The sequence below is a fragment of the Pan paniscus genome, chromosome 12, assembly GCF_029289425.2.
Source record: "Pan paniscus chromosome 12, NHGRI_mPanPan1-v2.0_pri, whole genome shotgun sequence".
Lineage (NCBI taxonomy): Eukaryota > Metazoa > Chordata > Mammalia > Primates > Hominidae > Pan > Pan paniscus.
The window spans coordinates 61,269,169-61,292,035 of record NC_073261.2 but is presented as its reverse complement, the minus strand read 5'-3'; the positions used below and the strand labels follow the sequence as shown (position 1 = coordinate 61,292,035).

The 22,867-nt window shown below is 42.8% G+C and overlaps 1 protein-coding gene across 1 annotated transcript in view; it reads right to left on the bottom strand.

The window, feature by feature from the left end:
• Positions 1-21,974, bottom strand: part of RAB1A (RAB1A, member RAS oncogene family) — a 42,543-nt gene extending 20,569 nt beyond the window's left edge. The window contains exon 1 of the mRNA XM_003830905.5: positions 21,417-21,974. Coding sequence (XP_003830953.1) covers positions 21,417-21,439 — 23 coding nt within the window. The 5' untranslated portion in view covers positions 21,440-21,974. The remainder of the gene's footprint in view (positions 1-21,416) is intronic.
• Positions 21,975-22,867: the final 893 nt, after the last annotated feature.

The window sequence follows — 22,867 nt, the reverse complement described above, 5'->3', positions numbered from 1 at the left end:
ATTAATAGTCAATTCTTTTTAAATTACCTTTTTCAACCACCACTTTTTTTAAGTTTTACAAATATAACACTCTTATTTTAACGCATTATGGCTGGGCACAGTGGCTCAGTGAGCCTGTAATCCCAGCACTTTGGGAGGCCGAAGCAGGTGGATCACCTGGTTGGGAGTTCGAGACCAGCCTGGCCAACATGGTGCAATCCTGTCTTTACTAAAGATACAAAATTAGCCAGGCATGGTAGCGCATGCCTGTAATCCCAGCTACTCGGGAGGCAGAGGCAGGAGAATCGCTTGAACCCGAGAGGCGGAGGTTGCAGTGAGTCAAGATCACATCATTGTACTCCAGCCTGGACAATAAGGGCGAAACTCCATCTCAAAAAAACAAATAAAAAAAATTATTTATGAGTTTCTAATAATTTAAGGCTTAAATTAAAGCCATTATAAATAATATGAAGAGTTGAGTGCTCTGTATAAGACAATCTTTGCAAAAGACTACTGGTTCTCTCGCAAACCATTTGTTTACTAACATGACAACAGTCACATGAGAAAGGCAAATAAAATCAAACCCACAAACTTCCCCACCTCCCCTTATCAAAGACACACACCTGAATAGCGTGATCAGTGACACGTTAACTTGCATTGGGACATTTTAAATTACCTACTACAGAAGTAGTTTATTTCTCAACTGTAAATATACTGAATAATCGTGAGAATTCATTGTTCTGAGTTTGCTTTAAAACGTTTCTATAATTTACAAAACACCACACAGTAAAAATGTTGATAGAAAATATACAAATATAAAATTACAGAGCACAAGGACAGAATTTTGGTACAAAGAGCCAAGACTAATTTAGCAAATGGTAAGACTTTAAATGTATTTATTCTTCATTCCTCATGAATTTGGATCACTAAGTTTTTATCCTACAATAATATAATTTTGACTTAAGTGAAAAAAACTAAATTATGCTAGTTTAGAAACCAATAAAAATTTGGCTGGGCGCGGTGGCTCACACCTGTAATCCCAGCACTTTGGGAGGCCAAGGTGGGTGGATTACCTGAGGTCAGGAGTTCAAGACCAGCCTGACCAACATGGTGAAACCCCGTCTCTACTAAAAAAAAAATACAAAAATTAGCTCAGCATGGTGGCAGATGCCTGTAATCCCAGCTACTTGGGTGGCTAAGGCAGGAGAATCACTTGGACCCAGGAGGCGGAGGTTGCAGTGAGGAGAGATTGCGCCATTGCACTCCAGCCTGGGCAACAGAGCGAGACTCCATCTCAAAAAAAAAAAAGAAAAAGGAAAAAAAAGAAACCTATGAAGATTTACAATTGTCACCCTCGTAAATTATTCTAGTAAATCCTATCCACTGTTTCCAGTTCAGAGCTTCCTCTAGCTTTTTGTAGTTCTAATCTACTATAACCTCATATTTTCTACCCTCGAGAAGTTTGGGGTCTGTGTTTCTCCACCCTTACGTTTAACATAGCTATCTGTGGGTGTGGACGGTAAGCTGACTTACTCATCTACGTATACAAGGATCTAGCACTGTGCCTTTTACAAAGCATGTGCTAAGAGATCAGAGAACATTTTAGTTTTACATTTTTAATCAGGCCTCTTTCATTGTGAGATACAGCTACAGAAAATTTGTGCCATCCTTGATTAACATTTTTGGCCAAAATATTAGGGGGAAAAAATGATGACAGCACGTCATGTTAAAAGGATACAGGAGCCGGCCGGGCTTGGTGGCTCACGCCTGTAATCCCAGCACTTTTGGAGGCTGAGGCGGGCAGATCACGAGGTCAGGAGATCGACACCATCCTGGCTAACATGGTGAAACCCTGTCTCTACTAAAAATACAAAAAATTAGACGAGTGTGGCGGCACGCGCCTGTAGTCCCAGCTACTCGGGAGGCTGAGGCAGGAGAATTGCTTGAACCCGGGAGGTGGAGGTTGCAGTGAGAAGAGATGGCGCTACTGCACTCCAGCCCGGGCAGCAGAGCGAGACCGTCTCAAAAAAAAAAAAAAAAAAAATGGCCAAGCCAGAACAATTTGAGGCACAAAATAAATTAAGTACGTATTAGATTATAACTCACAAAATAAATACTCATGAATTCATAGCAGTATAAATGATTATAAATGGGAGGGAAGAGACAAGTCAATAACACATGCTGAAGAAATGAGAAAAACAGAAAATGACCAGTAGCACTACATTAGTAATTGCTGCAATGCTGGGTGTGGTGGCTCACACCTGTAATTCCCACCTACTTGTAAGGCTGAGGTAGAAGGATCACATGAGGCCAGAAGTTCAAGACCAGCCTGAGCAACATAGCAAAACCCCCATCTCTAAAAATATTTTTTTTTAATTAGCTGGGTGTGGTGGTCTATGCCTGTAGTCCCAGCTACTTGAGAGGCTGAGGCAGAAGGATCACTTGAGCCCAGGAGTTTGAGGCTGCAGTGAGCTATGAACTCACTACTGCATTCCAACTTGGGCAACAGAGTAAGATCCCATCTCTTAAAAAAAAATTTAAGGAAAAAAGAAAAAGAAAAAATAATTGCTGCAAGGAAGATTTACTGGATAAATGCTAAATTAATGGATAAAACTAAGGAGAAACAGGATATCTGCATGACCTCACCAAAGTATATCCCTCAAAATATTGGCCAGGCATGGTGGCTCACACCTGTAATCCTAGCGCTTTGGGAGGCCAACGCGGGTGAATTGCCTGAGCTCAGGAGCACAAGACCAGCCTGGGCAACACGGTGAAACTGCTTCTCTACTAAAATACAAAAAATTAGACAGGCATGGTGGCACATGCCTGTAGTTTCAGTTACTTGGGAGACTGAGGCAGGACAGTCACTTGAACCCCGGAGGTGGAGGCTGCATTGAGCCAAGATCACGCCATTGCACTCCAGCCTAGGCGACAGAGCGAGACACCATCTCAAAAAAAAAAAAAATACATCAGACAAATACAAACTGACAGACAACTGACGGACATTCTATAAAATACCTATCAGCACTCTTCAAACTTGTCAAGATAACGAAAAAGAAGGAAAGACTGAGAAACTGTCACAGATTGAAGGTGGCTAACATGGCCTACAACTAAATACAATATGGTATACTGAATTAGATCCTAGAACAGAAAAAGAACATTAGTGAAAAAATTAGAGAAACCAGATTAAGTCTATAGTTAACACTGTACCAATGTTTATTTCTTAATTTGGACAAATGTACCATGTATGTAAGATGTTACTATTAGGAAAAGCGGAAAGAAGGGTATACAAGAACTCCACATTGATTTCACAATTTCAGTAAATCTAAATTTAGTTCAAAATAAAAAGGGTTTTAGAAAAGGTTTTTATAAAGGTTAAAAAATTATGAGGAGGCCGGGCGAGGCTCAAGCCTATAATCCCAGCACTTTGGGAGGCCCAGGCAGGTGGATCACCTGAGGTCAGGAGTTTGAGACCAGCCTGGCCAACATGGTGAAACCCTGCCTCTACTAAAAATACAAAATTAGCTGGGCGTGGTGGCACGCACCTGTAGTCTCAGCTACTCAGGAGGCTGAGGCAGGAGAATCGCTTGAACCTGGGAGGTAGAGGTTGCAGTAAGCTGATATTGCACCACTGCACTTTAACCTGGGCAACAGAACGAGACTCCATCTCAAAAAACAAAACAAAACAAAACGAAAAATGACAAACAATCACTTCAAAAATGCTAGCTCATGATTTTTTTTTTTTTTTTTTTTTTTTTTTTTTGGAGACAAGAGTCTTGCTCTGTTGCCTAGGCTGGAGTGCAATGGCATTATCTCAGCTCACTGCAACCTCCACCTCCCCCGGGTTCAAGTGATTCACCTGCCTCAGCCTCCCGAGTAGCTGGGATTACAGGTGTGTGCCACCATGCCCAGCTAATTTTTGTATTTTAGTAGAGATGGGGTTTCACCATGTTGGCCTGGCTGGTCTCAAACTCCTGACCTCAAGTGATCCACTTGCCTCAGCCTCCCAAAGTGTTGGGATTATAGGCATAAGCCACCGTGCCCAGCCACTTATGATATTTTTAAACAATATGAGAGACATTTCATGTTTTCTCAAGTTAAATCTAATCACAAATTGGGCTGGGTTTGTAAAATAAAGCTGCTTTTGAGGTACAAGTATTTCTATTAGTGAAAAATTCTGTTGAACTGCTTGAATTTTATAATACTACGAGCAGATATTTTATTTTAATTTAAAAAGTTCACTCTATGAGAAAGCTAAAAACAGTTAAGGTAAGAATGGCATAGAATAAGCCTGGACAGAAAGGAGTAGGCTGAGAGAAATTAACAGTAGGCTTTCACAACTGGATGGTGGGCATGAAATACAGCAACAAGAGAAAAATTATTTTTACTATCAGTTTTTCCTATAAGTCAACTTTTGGTCTACTTTCGCAATATTGGAGGTTCCAACAATAAAACAAAAGCAATAAGGTACAGTAAGGACGAGTTTTATTCTACTCAGTTTGCATGAAGTTAAATGACTGATGACAGGGCCAGGCACGGCAGCTTGTGCCTATTAATTCCAGCACTTTGGGAGGCTGAGGCTGGAGGATCATTTGAGCCCAAGAGTTCCAGACCAGCCTGGGCAACATAGAGAGAAGCCCCATCTCTTAAAAAAAATTAAGGAAAAAATGATCAATGACAGGATATGTGGATTTTTGCTAACATTAGAATTGTCTTTTGCTTAACAGATGGGGAAAAATTGAACTATACATTCAATTACAAATCAGCAAGAGGGCCCACCCCAGAACCCTTGTTTCAAATTTCAGTTTAGAGTTCAATTTCCATTATTTGTTTGCATGCAAAAATGGCATCGGTACATATATGTACATTTATGATCTGAACATAGTCTTGATGTCCGCTGATGTATGTACCTATGCCATTTTTGTATGCAAGCACTACCATTTTCTATGCCTTTAAAAAAAGCCTGGTGCAGTGGTGCACACCTGTAGTCCCAGCTACTTAGAAGGCTGAGGCAGGAGGGTAACTTGAGCCCAGGAGTTCAAGGTTGCAGTGAGCTAGGAATAGAACCATTGCACTCACTCTAGCCTAGGCAACAAGAGTGAGACCCCCATCTCTAAATAAATAAAATAAAAAATATAAAAATTAAAAGTCACTACTGTGAAAGCATGGAACAATATTCTTTAAATAAAAAGTTAGAAAAACAGATTTTCAGTTCAAAATTCTATTTAGGTAAAATTCTTTTCTTGCCTAAAGTACAAAGTAGAGGATGAATCAGCTTGTTTCTGAATCTAAAATGCTACTGGAAATTCTAAAACCTCCAAAATAACACTGTTATGTGAAAGGAATATAGAATTTTTTTTAAGTATAACCTCATTTTTGTTTTTTAAAAAATCTTTTGAGGGGCTGGGCATGGCTAGCTCATCTCAGCACTCTGAGAGGCTGGAGCAGGAAGTCTAAACTGTAGGATTATAATGGATTGATGGTTTCTTCTTTATACCTTTTTAACAACCTGCAGTAAGCTTGTATGACTTTTATAACCAGAAATAAAAAATGCTATTTGAAAGGAGGAGAAAAGCGTTTTATTCAATGACTTAACACCCTTACAAATATGTTCAGCATATGTCAGCACAGCACACCTATCATAACACAAATTACTTCTAAGTAGGTAGAGTAGGTCAGGTTGTAAACAGACAGCAATGGCATACTCCCAATACAGCCACAAGTATATGAAGTTAAATTCTGGGTTAAATGAGAATATACTGTTTTCTTCTTTCATGAAATAAAATTTAGATTCTCAGACAAGGTTCACATGTCAATGAACACTTTACAAAAGAAAGCTGATTGACATTAACCCAACTTTCAACATTCCACCCTTTGGAAACATGCTAAGGAAGAAAAAAAATCTAACAGAAGAGAACTATAGTGTATAATTGTATTTGTACAAACAGAAATACAAATACAAATTTATAAAAACAAATATAAATTTTAAAATATCAGCTGTAAGTACCTTAGAAAAGGCCTATTTATAAAGTTCAATGGAAACTAAATTCATTCTCTTTCATCTAGAATGGATTCATTTGCATGACAGGAATTCTTATGGTTTAAATGTATCCTCCAAAGTTCCTGTGTTAGATACTTAATCCCCAATACAACAGTTTAAGGATGCAGAGCCTAATGAGAGGTGATTAGGTCACAAGGGCTCTGCCCTCATGAATGGATTAATGCATTCTCTCAAAAGTGGGTTAGCTATCTCTGGAGTCACTCTATTATAAAAGTGAGTTCAAGCCCCTTCTTGCTCTCTGTCTTGACATACCCACTTGCCTTTCCACCTTCCACCATATGATAACACAGCACAAAGGGCAGAACCATGCTCTTGAAGTTCCCAGCCTCCAGAACCACAGGCCAAATAAACTTCTACTGTTTATAAATTACCCAGTCTGTGCTATTCTGTTATAGCAGCAGAAAACAGACTAAGACAGGAATGTTATTTTATCTTCTTCTAAATGTCTTATTTGAAAATAGCATAAAACTAAGCTCACATATCAAATTTAAAACAAAATCCTGATACACTGGCCAAATAAAGCTTAAGGGAAAATTATCAAGACTACTAAACTACATACTATTTTAATAACCTTTAGGGGGTGAAACAATAAAAACTTCAGCTGCAATGATCATGATTGACATAAATTTTTCTTCTTCACTCACTTTAAGTACGCTCCACAGAACACAATTCAAAACCAACCTTCAGGTTGAAACACTTACTCCTTGCTGGAGACAAGAGGTAAGAACTTTTAGTTAGTTCATATGCTTCTGTACTGTGAATTTTACAGTGAGCACATATTACTCTTATAATTTAATAAAAATTAAACAAACCTTCAGCTGTGGACAAAGCAGCCTGTCAGTCAATATAAATGATCAATAGGACCAATTACCAGAAATCTGAGAGGGCAATGGTCTTTTCTCCAAATTTAAAGAAATAGTCAAGCAATTAAAAAAAAATGCTTCCATTCAGATGAACCATCTTAAAAAAAATTGTTCCCATAATCAACCACTAAAATTACATGTTTTTCTTTGGTATTTAGAGACAATAGATTAATTTTCCAGGTTCCAATATAGTTCTGTTTAGAACAATATTCTAAAAATTCAAAGCTGGCCAGGTGCAGTGGCTCATGCCTGTAATCCCAGCATTTTGGGAGGCCGAGGTGGGTGGATCACTTGAGGCCAAGAGTTCAAAACCAGCCTGGCCAACAAGGTAAAACCCTATCTCTACTAAAAATACAAAAATTAGTTGGGCGTGGTGGTGGGCGCCTCCAGTCCCAGCTACTAAGGAGGCTGAGGCAGGAAGAATTGCTTGAACCTGTGAGGCAGAGGTTGCAGTGAGCTGATATCACGCCACTGCACTCCAGCCTGGGCAACAGAGTGAGACTCCATCTCAAAAAAATAAATAAATAAAATAAAATAAAAATAAAAATTCAAAACTGAAATGCTGAGAGAAATTTTGGTAGTACCAAAGGAAGCAGCAAGTGACACAAGATGACAAAAGGGCAGACAGTCTTTAATATGCATACAAGTATTTGCTGAAAAACACACCAAGAAGGGGGTGTCAACGTTCTCTACCTCCTTACCTCTCAAAGCCTGCATGGGTTTGGACCTGGAAGACCCGTACTTGAATTCAGGCTCTACTGCATACCAGCCATAGGATCTTGGTGCAAGTTATTCACTTACCACCATGAGCCTCAATTTCCTCATCTATAAGGTTCAATTAGCACCCACTACCACCCAATTAGGCTTCTTGTCAGGATTATAAATCACGTTTCTGAAACATCTAGCACATACTGTCTGGCACATACAGAAGCACAGTAAGTGGCCATTGTTATTTCTCCTTCCTCCCAGCAAAACCATGAGATAACAATACAAATTTCAGAGGTTCAGACAAAAACTTCAAAACTATTTATCCAAGGCTTCTGTTCAGATTATCAGTGACAAAGGAACACAGGAGTTTACATATATAATCTAAAGTTAAAGTTTAAAAATTGCCAACTAATAGTTATAAGTACTATGATCATACAAGTCACAACTCCCAAAGCCTAGCAATGCATAAAACAGTAACATGCTCTGCAGCAAGTGTGCCCTCTACAGCAAGAGAAGGCAGCCCTCTGCTTCATTTGCTTTTCATAGAAAGACATCCATGACCTCTAAGTCTCCAAGTTTAAATATATAACAAGACAGAAAAACTGAGAATGGATACAATTAATTTCAACCCAAGATGTGAAGGGTAAAGTTAAAAGCCCATTTATAAATAATACATACCTCACAAACCCTTCTTAAATCCTTCCCCCACCCCCACCCACCACCACCACAGAGACAGGGTCTTGCTATGTCACCCAGGCTGAAGTGCAGTGGTGCAATCACAGTTCACGGCAGCCTCCAACTTCTGGGCTCAAGCAACCCTCTTGCCTCAGCCTCTCGAGTAGCTGGGACCACAAGCACATCAACCACACCTGGCTATTTTTTATTTTTAGTTTTTTAGAGACAGGGTCTTCATATGCTGCCCAGGTCTCAAACTCCTGGCCTCAGACAATCCTCCCACCTCAGCCTCCCGAGTGGTTGGAACTACAGGTGCACACTACCATGCCCAGCTAATTTTTAAATTTTTTGTAGAAAGGGGATCTTACTAGGTTGCTCAGGCTGATTTGAACTCCTGGCCTTAAGCAATCCTCCTGCCTCAGCCTCCCAAAGTGCTGGGATTACAGGCATAAGCCACCACATCAGGCCTCCAACCATGAATTCTTAAAGTAACTGACCACAAAATGTTAGTGCCCAATTACTTGACTGAAATTTTAAATTATTTTTTTGTGTGTGTGAGATAGGCTCTCACTCTGTCACCTAGGCTAGAGTGCAGTGATGCAACATGGGCTCACTGCAACCTCCACCTCCCAGGCTCAAACGATCCTCCCACTTCAGCCTCCTGAGTAGCTGGGACCACAGGCACGTGCCACCAAGTCCAGCTAGTTTTTTTTTTTTTTTTTTTTGGTAGAGATGAGGTTTTACCATGTTGCCCAGGTTGGTCTCAAACTCCTGAGCTCAAGTGATTTACCCACCTCAGCCTCCAAAAGTGCTGAGATTACAGGAGTGAGCCACCACAACCAGCCTAAAATGTTAAATTCTTAGAAGTAAGCACATGTAGTAAAACAGAAACAGCCTATTTGTTGTACTGGGACATCCAAGGCTTTGAGTTAAAATTCCAATTCAGTTGCTTACTTTGAATGCCCTTGGGCAAGTCATTTAACTCTTCTCTGCCTCTGTTTCCTTGTTTGTAAAACTAGGGCATTTTCTTCACGGGATTATTGTGGCAGTTAAGGGAAATAATGTACACACACAAACTTTCTGGCTGGTGGGAACTCAGTGCTGCTGACCCCACTCAGACAAGCATCAAGTGTTCTGGAGTCCTTCTGGGAGCTCTGTTCCTCTCCAGTTCAATCAACATAACTAAAACTTTCTGTTAACAGAAATTATAGGCTCCTTCCCCAAATCTTTTGCACTATTTTGCCATGCTATTCCATAAACATATTACAATATTTAACTTGTATTAACTGTTATATTGATTATGCTTGTTTGAACATGAGTCATTTTCTTAATTTGTAAGCAGAGTCCATGTTCTGTAATTTAAAATAAACAACAAAAATTTTAAAAAACAGAAAAAAAACTCAACTCTTAATATACTCTGATGATAGAGAAAGGCTATTTTCCTTTTTTGTTTTTTTGTTTGTTTGTTTGTTTTTTTGAGACAGAGTTTTGCTCTGTCGCGCAGGCTGAAGTGCAGTAGTAGCACAATCTCGGCTCACTGCAACCTCTGCCTCCCGGGTTCAAGCAGTTCTCCTGCCTCAGCCTCCCAAGTAGCTGGGACTACAGGCACATGCTGCCACACCCAGCTGATTTTTTGTATTTTAGTAGAGACAGGGTTTCACTGTGTTGCCCAGGCTGGTTCTGAACTCCTGAGCTCAGGCAATCCGCCCACCTCAGCCTCCCAAAGTGCTAGGACTACAGGCGTCAGCCCCCGCACCCGGCCGAAAGGGCTATTTTCTTTACCAAGCCTTCCTCCAAGGTAAAATTCTCCATGTGTGTACCTATGTATATATGTATATACAACCACAAGGAAGATTTGGGTTTTTTAATAAAAAGTTTTTAATGTAGAAAAGGCCAGGTACAGTGGCTCATGCCTGTAATCCCAGCACGTTGGGAGGTCAAAGAGTGAGGATCACTTGAGCTCAGGAGTTCAAAACCAGCCTGATCAACATGTGAAACCCAGTCTCTACAAAAAAAAAAGAAAAAAAAAATACAAAAACTGCCAGGCATGGGTGTGTGTCTATATTCCTAATTACTCCAGAGGCTGAGATGGGAGGATCACCAGAGCCTGGAAAGTCCAGGCTGCAGTAAGCCATGATCTCACCACTGTACTCCAGCCTGGGTGACAGAGTGAGACCCTGTCTCAAAAATAAAAAGTTCTTGAGGCCTGGTGTGGTGGCTCACACCTGTAATCCCAGCACTTTGGGAGGCCAAGGCAGGCAGATCACCTGAGGTCAGGAGTTCGAGACCAGCGTGGTCAACATGGTGAAACCCAGTCTCTACTAAAAATACATAAAATTAGCCGGGCATGGTGGTGGGTGCTTGTAATCCCAGCTACTCAGGAGGCTGAGGCAGGAGAATCGCTTGAACCTGGGAGGCAGAGGTTGCAATGACCCGAAATCGAGCCACCACACTCCAGCCTGGGCGACAGAGCTAGACTCTGTCTCAAAAAAAACAAAAAAAACCAAAAAAACCCTATCAGAATGAATCAAATCATATATAAACTAGCACCCAGAACCAGACCAAATACAAAGAAAAGTGTGATTCACTGCTTAAATTAAATTAGAACACTTGTGTTAGTAGAGAATAAGCTCAGCCTGGCGCAGTGGCTCACAGCTGTAATCCCAGCACTTTGGGAGGCTAAGGTAGGAGGACTGCTTGAGCCAAGGAGCCAGAGACAAGCCTGGGTAACATGGGGAGATCCTGTCTCTACAAAAAAAAAAAAAAAAAAAAAAAAAAAATTAATTAATTAATTAAAAAATAAAAATAAAAAAGAGAGTAAGTTAGCTCAGCTCAAAAAAGCCTGGTGAAGATGCCTAATTTGGAGTTCAGATTTCACTAGCTTTAGTAAGTAATAAATCCAACTGCTCTTCATCAGGCAGATGCTAACCACCAATCTACACATAAAGCACTACATAATTATCCACATTATATATTTCACAAAATTGTTTCAAATGGCCTTTTATAAATTTAGCTATTTGACTATTTTTATAAATTTCATCTAACCCACTTTAAGACTAACATCTTAAACTCCACATTTTAAAACTCAAATTAGGCCGGGAACAGTGGCTCACACCTGTAATCCCAGCACTTCGGGAGGCCGACGCGGGAAGATCACAAGATCAGGAGTTTGAGACCAGCCTGGCCAATAAGGTGAAACTCTGTCTTTCCTATAAATACAAAAATTAGCTGGGCGTGGTGGCGCAGCCTGTAATCCCAGCAACTTCAGAGGCTGAGGCAGGAGAATCACTTGAACCTGGGAGGTGGAGGTTGCAGTGAGCCAAGATCGCACCACTACACTCCAGCCTGGGGGACAAAGCGACACCTTGTCTCAAAAAAAAAAAAAAAAAAAAACTCAAATGAGTTTGGGATACCAGATTTAAAGCTAAGCGTTGTCACTCTCAGATTTTCACATTTTAATATTGATAATGATAGTTAACATTCTCTTTTCTGTTTTCAATCTCCTAAATCAAGTATTCTTAATCTGAGGTTCATGAACAGCCTTGGTGTGAACTGCCTATAACTTTATGCAAAATGTTATGAGTATATAGACACAAAGGGAGCAGATGCATCAAATGTAACGTGAGTATGGCTACACGACCATAAATGGGTTAAATGTAACAGTCCCAAATCAAGATACTAGAAAATATCTATAAGGAGAGTAGAAAGGACAAAGAGTAATTCCACTTAAGTACTATTATTATACAAAGGAAATACATTCAGAGAAATTAAATCCATCATTGTTCTTGGAAAACATGAATTACATAATTCACTGAGTTTCACTGTTGAAGATCACTAGTTTGAGGTGCAGACTGTACAAAATGCCCTATGTAAAGACCATAGATGGCCAAGTGAGGTGGGTCACACCTGTAATCCCAACACTTTGAGAGGCTCAGGCGGGAGGATCACTTGAGCCCAGGTGTTCGAGACCAGCATAGGCAACACAGCGACATCTCATCTCTTAAAAAAAAATTAGCCAGGCATGGTGCCAGCTACTCAGGAGGCTGAGACAGGAGGATCACTAGAGTACAGGAGGTTGAGACTGCAGTGAGCCATGACTGTGCTACCACCACTCCAGCCTGGGAGACAGAGCTAGATCATGTCTCGGAAAAAAAAAAAAAAAAAAAACCATAGCCACGTGGCTGGCACCGAGTAAGTGCTAAATAGCACCTAGTATTATTAAAAAGTGATGTTTCCAAAAGAATGGTCCCTCTTGTGAATAAAGGCATGCATATTTAACACTACTTGTCCTAATTAGGAAATCTACAAACATAGAACACAGTAAACTTAACTGGAACCTATCACAACCTTGGATTTAATAAAGCAGTGTAGGGTGTTCCAGCCAATTGAGCCAACCTGTCACAGAAGTACCAAGGAAAACTATTTCCTACTTCTTCTGTACCCTATTTCTCACATGTTTCAGTCAGCCAACAAACTAACACTTAGTTCTCTGGCTCCTCAGGACCATTTTTCCCCTGAATATCATTCCACCATTACCCTATTAATAATCTGCAACACTCCCAGGGTGGTTCCAAAGAAAGGCCAAGACCTAAATTTTCTTCCCTAAATTACATTCCAGATATCAAAGCAGTAATCTCAGCCCCACCTTCTATAGGGAAACAAAGGAATAGTCTAATTGCTCCCCTCTCCCTCTAAAGGGGGGGCCGGGGGGGAGTCTGGGCATTTTGCCTAATTCTCAAAGGAAAATTCCAAAATGTAGTGGCGACAAAGTGGTAAAAAGCTGATAAGCAGCCAAATGTAGTGGCTCACGCCTGTAATCCTAGCACTTTGGGAGACCAAGGCAGGCGGATCACCTGAGGTCAGGAGTTGGAGACCAGCCTGGCCAACATGGTGAAACCCCATCTCTACTAATATAAAAATTAGCTGGCCGTGGTGGTGGACGCCTGTAGTCCCAGTTACTCAGGAGGCTGAGGCAGAAGAAATGCTGGAACCCGGGAGACAGAGGTTGCAGTAAGCCAAGATTGTGCCACTGCACTCCAGCCTGGGTGACAGAGCAAGACTCTATCTCAAAAAAAAAAAAAAAAAAAAAGCTGGTAAGCTACACATTTAAAATACCTCATGTACTGGCACACTACACCCATTTTCAGTTTTTCTTCATCTTAAGACACTCAGCCAAGCGTGGGGCTCATGCCTATAATCCCAGCACTTTGGGAAGCTGAGGCAGGTGGATCTCGAGACCAGGAATTTGAGACTAGCCTGGGGCAACATATTGAAATCCCATCCCTACAAAAAATACAAAAAAAAAAAAAAAATTAGCCAGGTGTGGTGGCACGCGCTTGTATTCTCAGCTACTCAGGAGGCTGAGGTGGGAGGATCACTGAAACCCGGCTAGGAGTTGGAGGCTATAGTAAGTTATGATTGCATCACTGCACTGTAGCCTGCGTGACAGAGTAAGACCCTATATCTCAAAAAACAGACACTCAAAGTTGATTAGCAAATTTTTTTTAAATCTCAAAACGTTAAGAAGCATCTTATTTTACCCTAAACATGTTCATATATTAGGAAAGTATATAGCTTGCCACAAAAGAAAGCTATTCTGGCCAGACGTGGTGGCTCACGCCTGTAATCTCAGCACTTTGAGAGGCAGAGGCAGGTGGATCACAAGGTCAGGAGATCATCCTGGCTAACACAGTGAAACCCCATCTCTACTAAAAAATACAAAAATTTAGCTGGGGCCGGGCGCGGTGGCTCACGCCTGTAATCCCAGCACTTTGGGAGGCCGAGGCGGGCGGATCACGAGGTCAGGAGATCGAGACCATCCTGGCTAATACGGTGAAACCCCGTCTCTACTAAAAATACAAAAAATTAGCCGGGCGTGGTAGCGGGCGCCTGTAGTCCCAGCTACTCGGGAGGCTGAGGCAGGAGAATGGCGTGAACCCGGGAGGCGGAGCTTGCAGTGAGCCGAGATCGCGCCACTGCACTTCAGCCTGGGCGACAGAGCGAGACTCCGTCTCAAAAAAAAAAAAAAAAAAAAAAAAAAAAAAAAAATTTAGCTGGGCCTGGCGGCGGGCACCTGTAGTCCCAGCTAATCGGGAGGCTGAGGCAGGAGAATGGTGTGAACCCAGGAGGCAGAGCTTGCAGTGAGCCCAGATCGCACCACTGCACTCCAGCCTGGGCAACAGAACAAGACTCCGTCTCAGAAAAAAAAAGAAAAAAAAAAAAGCTCTTCTTTACTATCCAAAATAAAACTTAACTATTGAAACTACAAACAGTGAAACCATCACATAGGTATAGTCAAAACTACCCAGGAGAGAAAACACACACACATACACAACACACAGCCAACAGACTGCTATGGAAGGTGAATATAGCAGGATGTTAGCACATACGTAAAATTTTTTTTTTTTTTTTTGAGACGGAGTCTCGCTCTGTCGCCCAGGCTGGAGTGCAGTGGCGCGATCTCGGCTCACTGCAAGCTCCGCCTCCCGGGTTCAAGTGATTCTCCTGCCTCAGCCTCCCAAGTAGCTGGGACTATAGGCGCCTGCCACCACGCCCAGCTAATTTTTTGTATTTTTAGTAGAGATGGGGTTTCACCGTGTTAGCCAGAATGGTCTCGATCTCCTGACCTCGTGATTCGCCCACCTCAGCCTCCCAAAGTGCTGGGATTACAGGGCACATACATAAATTATTAAGATTGCTTCCAGAATTAAAAGACCAAGATATCTGAGAAATAAAATTACTCGGAAAGCAAAATTCCCTTTAAAAGCCAAGTAGAAGCCAGGCGTGTGGCTCACACAAGTAATCCCAGCAATTTGGCTGAGGTGGGTGGATCACGAGGTCAGGAGTTTGAGACCAGCCTGGCCAACATAGTGAAACCCTGTCTCTACTAAAACTACAAAAATTAGCCGGGTGTGGTGGCACACACCTGTACTCCCAGCTACTTGAGAGGCTGAGGCGGAAGAATCACTTAAACCTGGAAGGCGGAGGTTGCAGTGAGCCGAGATCGCGCCAACGCACTCCAGTGACAAAGTGAGACTCTGTCTCAAAAAGAAAAAAAAAAGAAGCCAAGTAGAGAACTGGCAAGGGAAGATTTGATTTTGAAGCACTTCCATCTTTAAGACAACGTTAAAAAAAAAAAACTAAACTAAAATATTTGATGGTTAAAAACTGTCTAACATCCCTCATTTTAACTTAATTTGATTAAAGGGGGAAATTTTTATTTTTTATTTTTTTGAGACAGAATCTCACTCTGTCACCCAGGCTGGAGTGCAGTGGCCAATCTTGGCTCACGGCAACCTCTTTTTCCCAGATTCAAGCGATTCTCTTGTCTCAGCCTCCTGAGTAGCTTGGGACTACAAGCGCACACCACCACGCCTAGCTAATTTGGTGTTTTTAGTAGAGGCAGGGTTTCACCACATTGGCCAGGCTGGTCTAGAACTGACCTCAAGTGATCTGCCTGCCTCGGCCCCCCAAAGTGCTATTACAGGCGTGAGACACCTCGCCCAGCCAAAAGCGGGAAATTTTTTAATGCAAAATTTCAGGCTGGACATGGTGGCCCACCCGGTGCTTTGGAAGGATCGTTTGAGGCCAGGAGTTTGAGACCAGCCTGCACAACATAGGAGGCACAGTCGCTACAAAAAAATTTTTAATGTGAAATTTCAGTTGTTATCTTCATTTTATTTTACTTTATTTTGAGACAGAGTCTTGCTCTGTCGCCCAGGCTGGAGTGCAGTGGCGCAATCTCAGCTCACTGCAATGTCCACCTCCAGGGTTCAAGAGATTCTCCCGCCTCAGCTTCCCAAGCAGCTGGGACTACACGCAGGCATGACCACACCCAATTAATTTTTCTATGCTTAGCAGAGACAGGGTTTTGCCATGTTGGCCAGGCTGGTCTCAAACTCCTGACCTCAGGTGATCTACCGCCTGGGCCTCCCAAAGTGCTGTGATTATAGGCATGAGCCACTGTGCCAGGCCTCAGTTCTTATCTTTAAATGATCCTACAAGATTATCTCATCATCTCATTCACACAAAATTCTCAATATATATATTTTAAAGGTTTTATACAACTACTGAATACTTAAATTACCGGAAGAATTACAGATGGTGATATTCTATAGACATTTAAAAAATCATATTCTGGACAATGAGAATACTAGTTATCTTTCTTCTTTAAACTTTTCTGAGTTTTTCAAACCACCACCAAAAGTCACAAAGACAACCTGCTTTCACTTTCAAACACTTAAGTTTTGTTAAAAATTATTTGAAACACAATGCAAGCAAAAAAAAAAAAAAGGTCAAATGTTTCTTGAGTATAACATGAAAGAAGAGCAAAGTCTGAAAGACTGATAACATTTTCAGAGATTCTGGAGCCATGATATACTTAAGGGGATGGGGGCTAAAAATAAGGTAATTACTTTAAACTTTTTCTGCATTAAAGAATTATAGTTGATCTAAGTAGACTACTATATTTCTTCCTACTATAGTTAGCTGGTATACTGAAGACAGGTAGACATGCTTTATTCTTAACACATTCCTTAAAGATGAACCAATCAAAATTATTTTCTTGACACTAAAAAAATCCACTAGAAGCCAGTGGATTATGAAAAATGTTATGAGAATAATCACGAGAATAATGTTAAGTATTTCTTTCTTTCTTTTTTTTTTTTTGTTTTTGAGGAGTCTCACTCTGTCCCTCAGGCTGGAGTGCAGTGGCATGATCTGGACTCACTGCAGCCTCCGCCTCCCAGGTTCAAGTGATTCTCCTGCCTCAGGTTCCTGAGTAGCTGGAATTACAGGCGTGCACCACCACACCCGGCTAATTTTTGTATTTTTAGTAGAGGCAGTGTCTCATCATGTTGGCCAGGCTGGTCATGACCTCAAATGATCCGCCCACCTCGGCCTCCCAAAGTGCTGAGATTACAGGCGTGAGCCACTGCGCCTGGCCATGTTAAGCATTTCTTAATGTGCTGAAATAATCACTGCCTGCTTCAAAACGTAGCTCAAAAAAAATCCACATTTTTCTTCAGATCCTCAAAAAAAAGCTTTAACCCTTTCTATCTACTTTTTTAACTGTTCAGATTACACTTTCAATTGCTTTTTTTTTTTTTTTTTTTTTTGGAGACAAGTCTTGCTTTGTTGCCCAGGCTGGAGTGCAATGGTGTGATCTCAGCTCACTGCAACCTCCACCTCCGAGGTTCAAGAGATTGTCCTGCCTCAGCCTCCCAAGTAGCTGGGATTACAGGCGCCAGCCACCACACCCAGATAATTTTCTGTATTAGTAGAGATAGGGTTTTGCCATATTGGCCAGGCTGGTCTTGAACTCCTGACCTTAGGTGATCCACCTGCTTCAGCCTGATCAACATTAGAGATGGCTGGGTACTCTATACAAAAATTAGCTGGTTATGGTGGCAAATGCCTGTAATCCCAGCTACTCGGGAGACCAAGGCAGGAAAATCGCTTGAACCCAGGAGGCAGAGATTGCAGTGAGCCAAGATCGCGCCACTGCACTCCAGCCTGGGTGACAGAGTGAGACTCCATCTCGAAAAAAAGAAAAAGAAAAGAAAACAAAAACAAAAAAAACACAAACAGCCAGGCACAGTGGCTCACGCCTGTAATCCCAACACTTTGGGAGGCCAAGGCCTGGGCGACAGAGCAAGATTCCGTCTCAAAAACAAAACAAAACAAACAAAAAAAGTAATACAGCTACCAACTCTTATGTAAACCAATATAAATCTAAAAATTCTGTTGCTTCAGAATCTTTTTTGTCAAGATCCCATTTTCACTACCAAATTTAGCAGAACCCATAACAAAGATTATAAATTTCTAAAAGAAACAATATAAATTGGTAATGATAAACCAAAGTAACTTAAGGAACATCTGGAGTACATTTGTAAACATTAGCTAATATACCATTGTTAGTTATTAAGATAACATACTGGAAGCAGGAAAAGCATCCACCCATTAAAGTTTTAATTGAAGAGAAAGCAAAAGACTTTGGAGTTTGGAACAAGATGTTAAAAACGAATGAGCTTGTATTTGCGTGATAAAACACTAAAGAACTTTTCTTTCTTTCCTTTATTTTCCAAATTTTCTCTAATTACTTTTATAAAGATAACAAGCTTCATTAAAACAAAAAGAAACTGCTTAAGTCAGATTGCTAAAAATCTGATTGCTCACTGCCCTTGTGACCTCCCCTAATAAAATATCCCTCACTTCCTCTCACCCTAAGTAATTTTCACTAACACTTTTGCAAAGGTTTTCTCAAATTCCTGTATTATTTTACTAAACAGTCTAAAATACAAATATAGTAGGCCAGATACCCATGTATTTGATCCCAGAAAAAATATAAAAACTGTTTCTGGGTTTGATCCCTTTGAGGTCATTAGTCTAAAAGAAAAGATGATTTGACACCGTATTTACTTATTAATTACTGTCCTTGTCATTTATGAGCCATTCCTCCTTCTTCTCCCCCTTGAAAATTCCTCGTCACTCCCTCTGTTCCTCCAAATCTAATTGCTGATAATTCCCTTTCAGGTCTCTCTTCTATAAAGTCTTCCAAAACCCAGATAGCCAACCACAACCCACCATCCCCCTGAAATCTTGTTGCTCTCATCCATGCCACACATCTGGAATTTGCTATATCTACTGGTATTTGACATGTATAAAATCTATTTCTGCCGGGCGCGGTGGCTCACGCCTGTAATCCCAACACTTTGGGAAGCTGAGGCGGGCGGATCACTTCGGGAGTTTGAGACCAGCCTGACCAACATGGAGAAACCCCGTCTCTACTAAAAATACAAAATTAGCCGGGAGTGGTGGCACATGCCTGTAATCCCAACTTCTCGGGAATCTGTGGCAGGAGAATCACTTGAACCCAGGAGGCGGAGGTGGCGGTGAGAGGAGATTTGCGCCATTGCACTCCAGCCTGGGCAACAAGATTGAAACTCCGTCTCAAAACAATAAATAATTTTTTTTTTTTTTTTGAGACGGAGTCTTGCTCTGTCGCCCAGGCTGGAGTGCAGTGGCCCGATCTTGGTTCACTGCAAGCTCCACCTCCCGGGATCACGCCATTCTCCTGCCTCAGCCTCTCGAGTAGCTGGGACTACAGGTGCCCACCACCACGCCCGGCTAATTTTTTTGCATTTTTAGTAGAGACGGGGTTTCACCGTGTTACCGAGGATGGTCTCGATCTCCTGACCTCGGGATTCACCCGCCTCGGCCTCCCAAAGTGCTGGGATTACTGAGGTGAGCCACCGCGCCTGGCCTATATCTAAACTTCTTAAGCGCAAGGATTATATTCCTAAATCCTGGTACTAATAGAATGCCTTTCATGAAAAATGATGCATACCACCTGAAGAATGCTCACACAGTTTTTCAAATTCTTTTATATACATTTGAATTTCACCACTACCCTGACAGGAATAATGACTCCAATTATCCTATTTTACAAAAGGGAAAAAAAATTCAGAGGCTGAGTAACTTGTCAAAGTTCTCAACTAATCTTGAAGATTTATTTACACTAATAAACATATATATAGCAAATTCAGAAAATTTCCTGAACAGTAGAGGTCTATAAACCTCGATAAAGCAGTAAATCCATGTTCTTTATTGTTACCAAGAAAACTACTAAATTAAGAACCTCAAGTTCACCTCCGTTCAACTGTGCAAAACCAATTTTGTCCTTGGAGCCCTTGAAAAAAATTTTTTTTTAAACTGTCAACACAGCAAATGTCACTACAAGAACACTATCCTCAACTTCTAAAGCATGAAATTCTAATAAAATACTATGGTTTCTGTTTAGTGCAAAAGATTTCAGCTTCAAGCCACACTATTACAAAACTTGTAAGCATTTTGCAAGAGCCATGTGACACACATATGACAGTCAGCTAAACTGGTGGGTGGACCTTTTAGGGGAAAATGTCTAGCAGTAATTGACCAAACCAGCAAATAAACTCAACTTTTACAACAAATACTGATTTTCCCCCATCCCTCAAAGGCCTTTGACACTGAAAAGGAATACCAATTCGGTCTCTTCCAATTATTCATTACTTTACATGCATGTAAACTGTAGAGGAAATTTTTAAAGGGCCATTGAGGAGAGCCCAACAAACTCTACCCAAGGGAAGTGAACACCAGTTCCCAGGAAAGGTGCCAGGTGTGTCACATCTGCTGTGGTGACTTCTTGAGTAAGCAAGAAAAAGAAATGCATTAACTTTTCATGACACGTCATGGAACCTCATTCCCTATCTGCAAGCATCCAAGCAGGTAATCCAAAACCTACATACAGATCTATCATAGGTCCCGTTCGTTTCTCTTTCAACTTGACAGCAAGCTTCCTTTAATCTGCGAGTATCAAAAAGACATTTCTTGGCTTTAGTTTTTTTTTTTTTTTTCTCCCTTGACCCACAGAAGACAAAATGACTTAGGTGTCCTCTTTAAAAAAAAAAAAAACAAAATTCTCACAAATGCCCAGGTTTTTATAGGAGGGCAATGGACCCGGCGAGCTCTTAAAGAACTCCTCCAAGACACAACTCAAAAAGAGAACTAATAAATGTTCAGTTGCTTCTCACCATCTACTCATTCCCCTCAATCCCACGCAGTCCCGAAAAGCATCCATATTACCTGAAACCTGGCGGGGAGGATGGAAGGAGAGAGAGCCAACAAGCTCAGGATTTACAAGTAAAGCTGGTTTCTACCCCGAAGATCCTGACAGCTCCGCAGAGTGCGGGCGCAGGGTCTGACAGTGCCCTCTAGAAGGGCTCTCCCACCCCATCCCCTCCCCTTAGAGACAAGTCCTCCTTCAAAAGTCACTGCCTCCGAGAGAAGATACCCCTTCACACCGCCCCAGGCCCCTCGGCAGGCTTCCTCAGCACCCGCCCCGCAGTCAGGCCCTCTAACCTGACCCGGTCCAGGCCCGGGCGGCTCACCCCTCCGGCCCGACCCCTCCCCCGCGCGGCCGCCCCTCCGCGTCAGACAATGGGGCCCGACTCCCGGCCGCCAGCCTCTCCTGACCCATCACCCTCGCCTCACCCCAGCCGATGCCCCGACTTCTGCCCCAACCCTCCTCGACCCCTTTAAGATCCCCCAAGCTGGCCCACGGACCCAGCCGACCGGTGCTCTCCTGAACTCACTATTCGGGATTCATGCTGGACATGTCACTGCAGCTGCCGCCGCCGCCACCGCCGCCCTTGCTGCCGCAGCCGCCGCCCTGACTCTCCGCGCCACGGGTAATCGAAAGAAAGGAATGAGATAGGCTGTTCCAGGAGAGCAAACGTCTTCCCCTACTCCGTCCCCTAGAACACAATCAGCAGCCGCCGCCACTCAGCTATCGCTTCCACCCAAAATGGCCGCCGGCGAACCAGGAAATAGGGAAGCCTTAGACCGAAGGGCCTTTACACGGCCCAGAGGGCGGCCGCACCGCCTGGCATGCCGGGAAAGGGAGTCGCGAGCGCGGCTACACGAGCTGAGGACAGACAGTGCGACACAAGGCCAGGACTCAGCTTCCCGCCAAGCGCCGCGCCTCTGGGGCATGCGTACCTGAAGGCTTGTCGCCCGCCCCATTCCCCACTCCCTCACCTCCCCACCCTCGGCCCCTCCCTGCTCTCCTCCCCTCTGACTCGCTGGCTAGGACTTCGCTCGGACTCCCCCTGGCGGATTGGCTAAGGCCGAGCTGCCCTAGTGATGTCATCAGTGAGACGTGGCAGCCGGGCGAGTCAGCGCCCCACGGGGGAGGGGGCGGAGAGGGGCGGAGGGTGGTGCCGGCGGCCGACGGAGGCTGGGGGTCGGGGGAGGCAAGGGACCGGAGGGAGTGGTCAAACCGGAGGGACTGCCGGGGGTGCGGGGGCGGGGAGGGGGCCGGGGTACAAGCGTGTCGGCTCCTGCCTCCGGTGCGGCTGTTGCTGACCTGACCAGCTTGAGGCTTGCGCCACCCTGGTGGCGCTGGTTGGGGGCTGGTAGGAGGACGTCCGCTCTAAGAACAGAAGGGAAGTCAAGGGGCTCCCTGGACGGCACGGAGCGGTTCTTCTCGTCACTCACCCATCCTCACCTGGGTTCGGTCATCGTCCATTGTTGGCCCCGCGCACTACCATTTTCTTCTTAGATTTCTTCCCATTCTTACTGTGCCCCGCTCTTAACTCGTCAGCCTGGCTATTGCAGTAGTCTCCAAATGGACTCTACCTCTCTCTCTCTTCTCCGCCCCAGCCCATTTGCACACACAGTCGGATGTATCTTTCTGAGACAGCACCTGCATCGTGACCCCACAACCTTCAATGGCTCCACATCCCATGGATGGGAGGGACACAGCCCAGAGCCAGCCTAAAATCCAATTCCTACCTTCGTCCCGGGCTTCAGGTTGAATTGTAATGTATTATCTTTCAGTTGCTACTAACCCTGAGCCATTCCGCAAGACTGGAAAATAATAAGCAATAAAAATATGCAATTCATCACTATATAGTGCCTACAATTTCTGGGAGTAATATTAACTCATTTTTAAAAAACCTATGGCCTTAACAGCTCTCTTTAATCAGCTCAGGAATTTAAATCTCCGCTAAACTTTAACACATTATCTTGAGTTATTTAATTA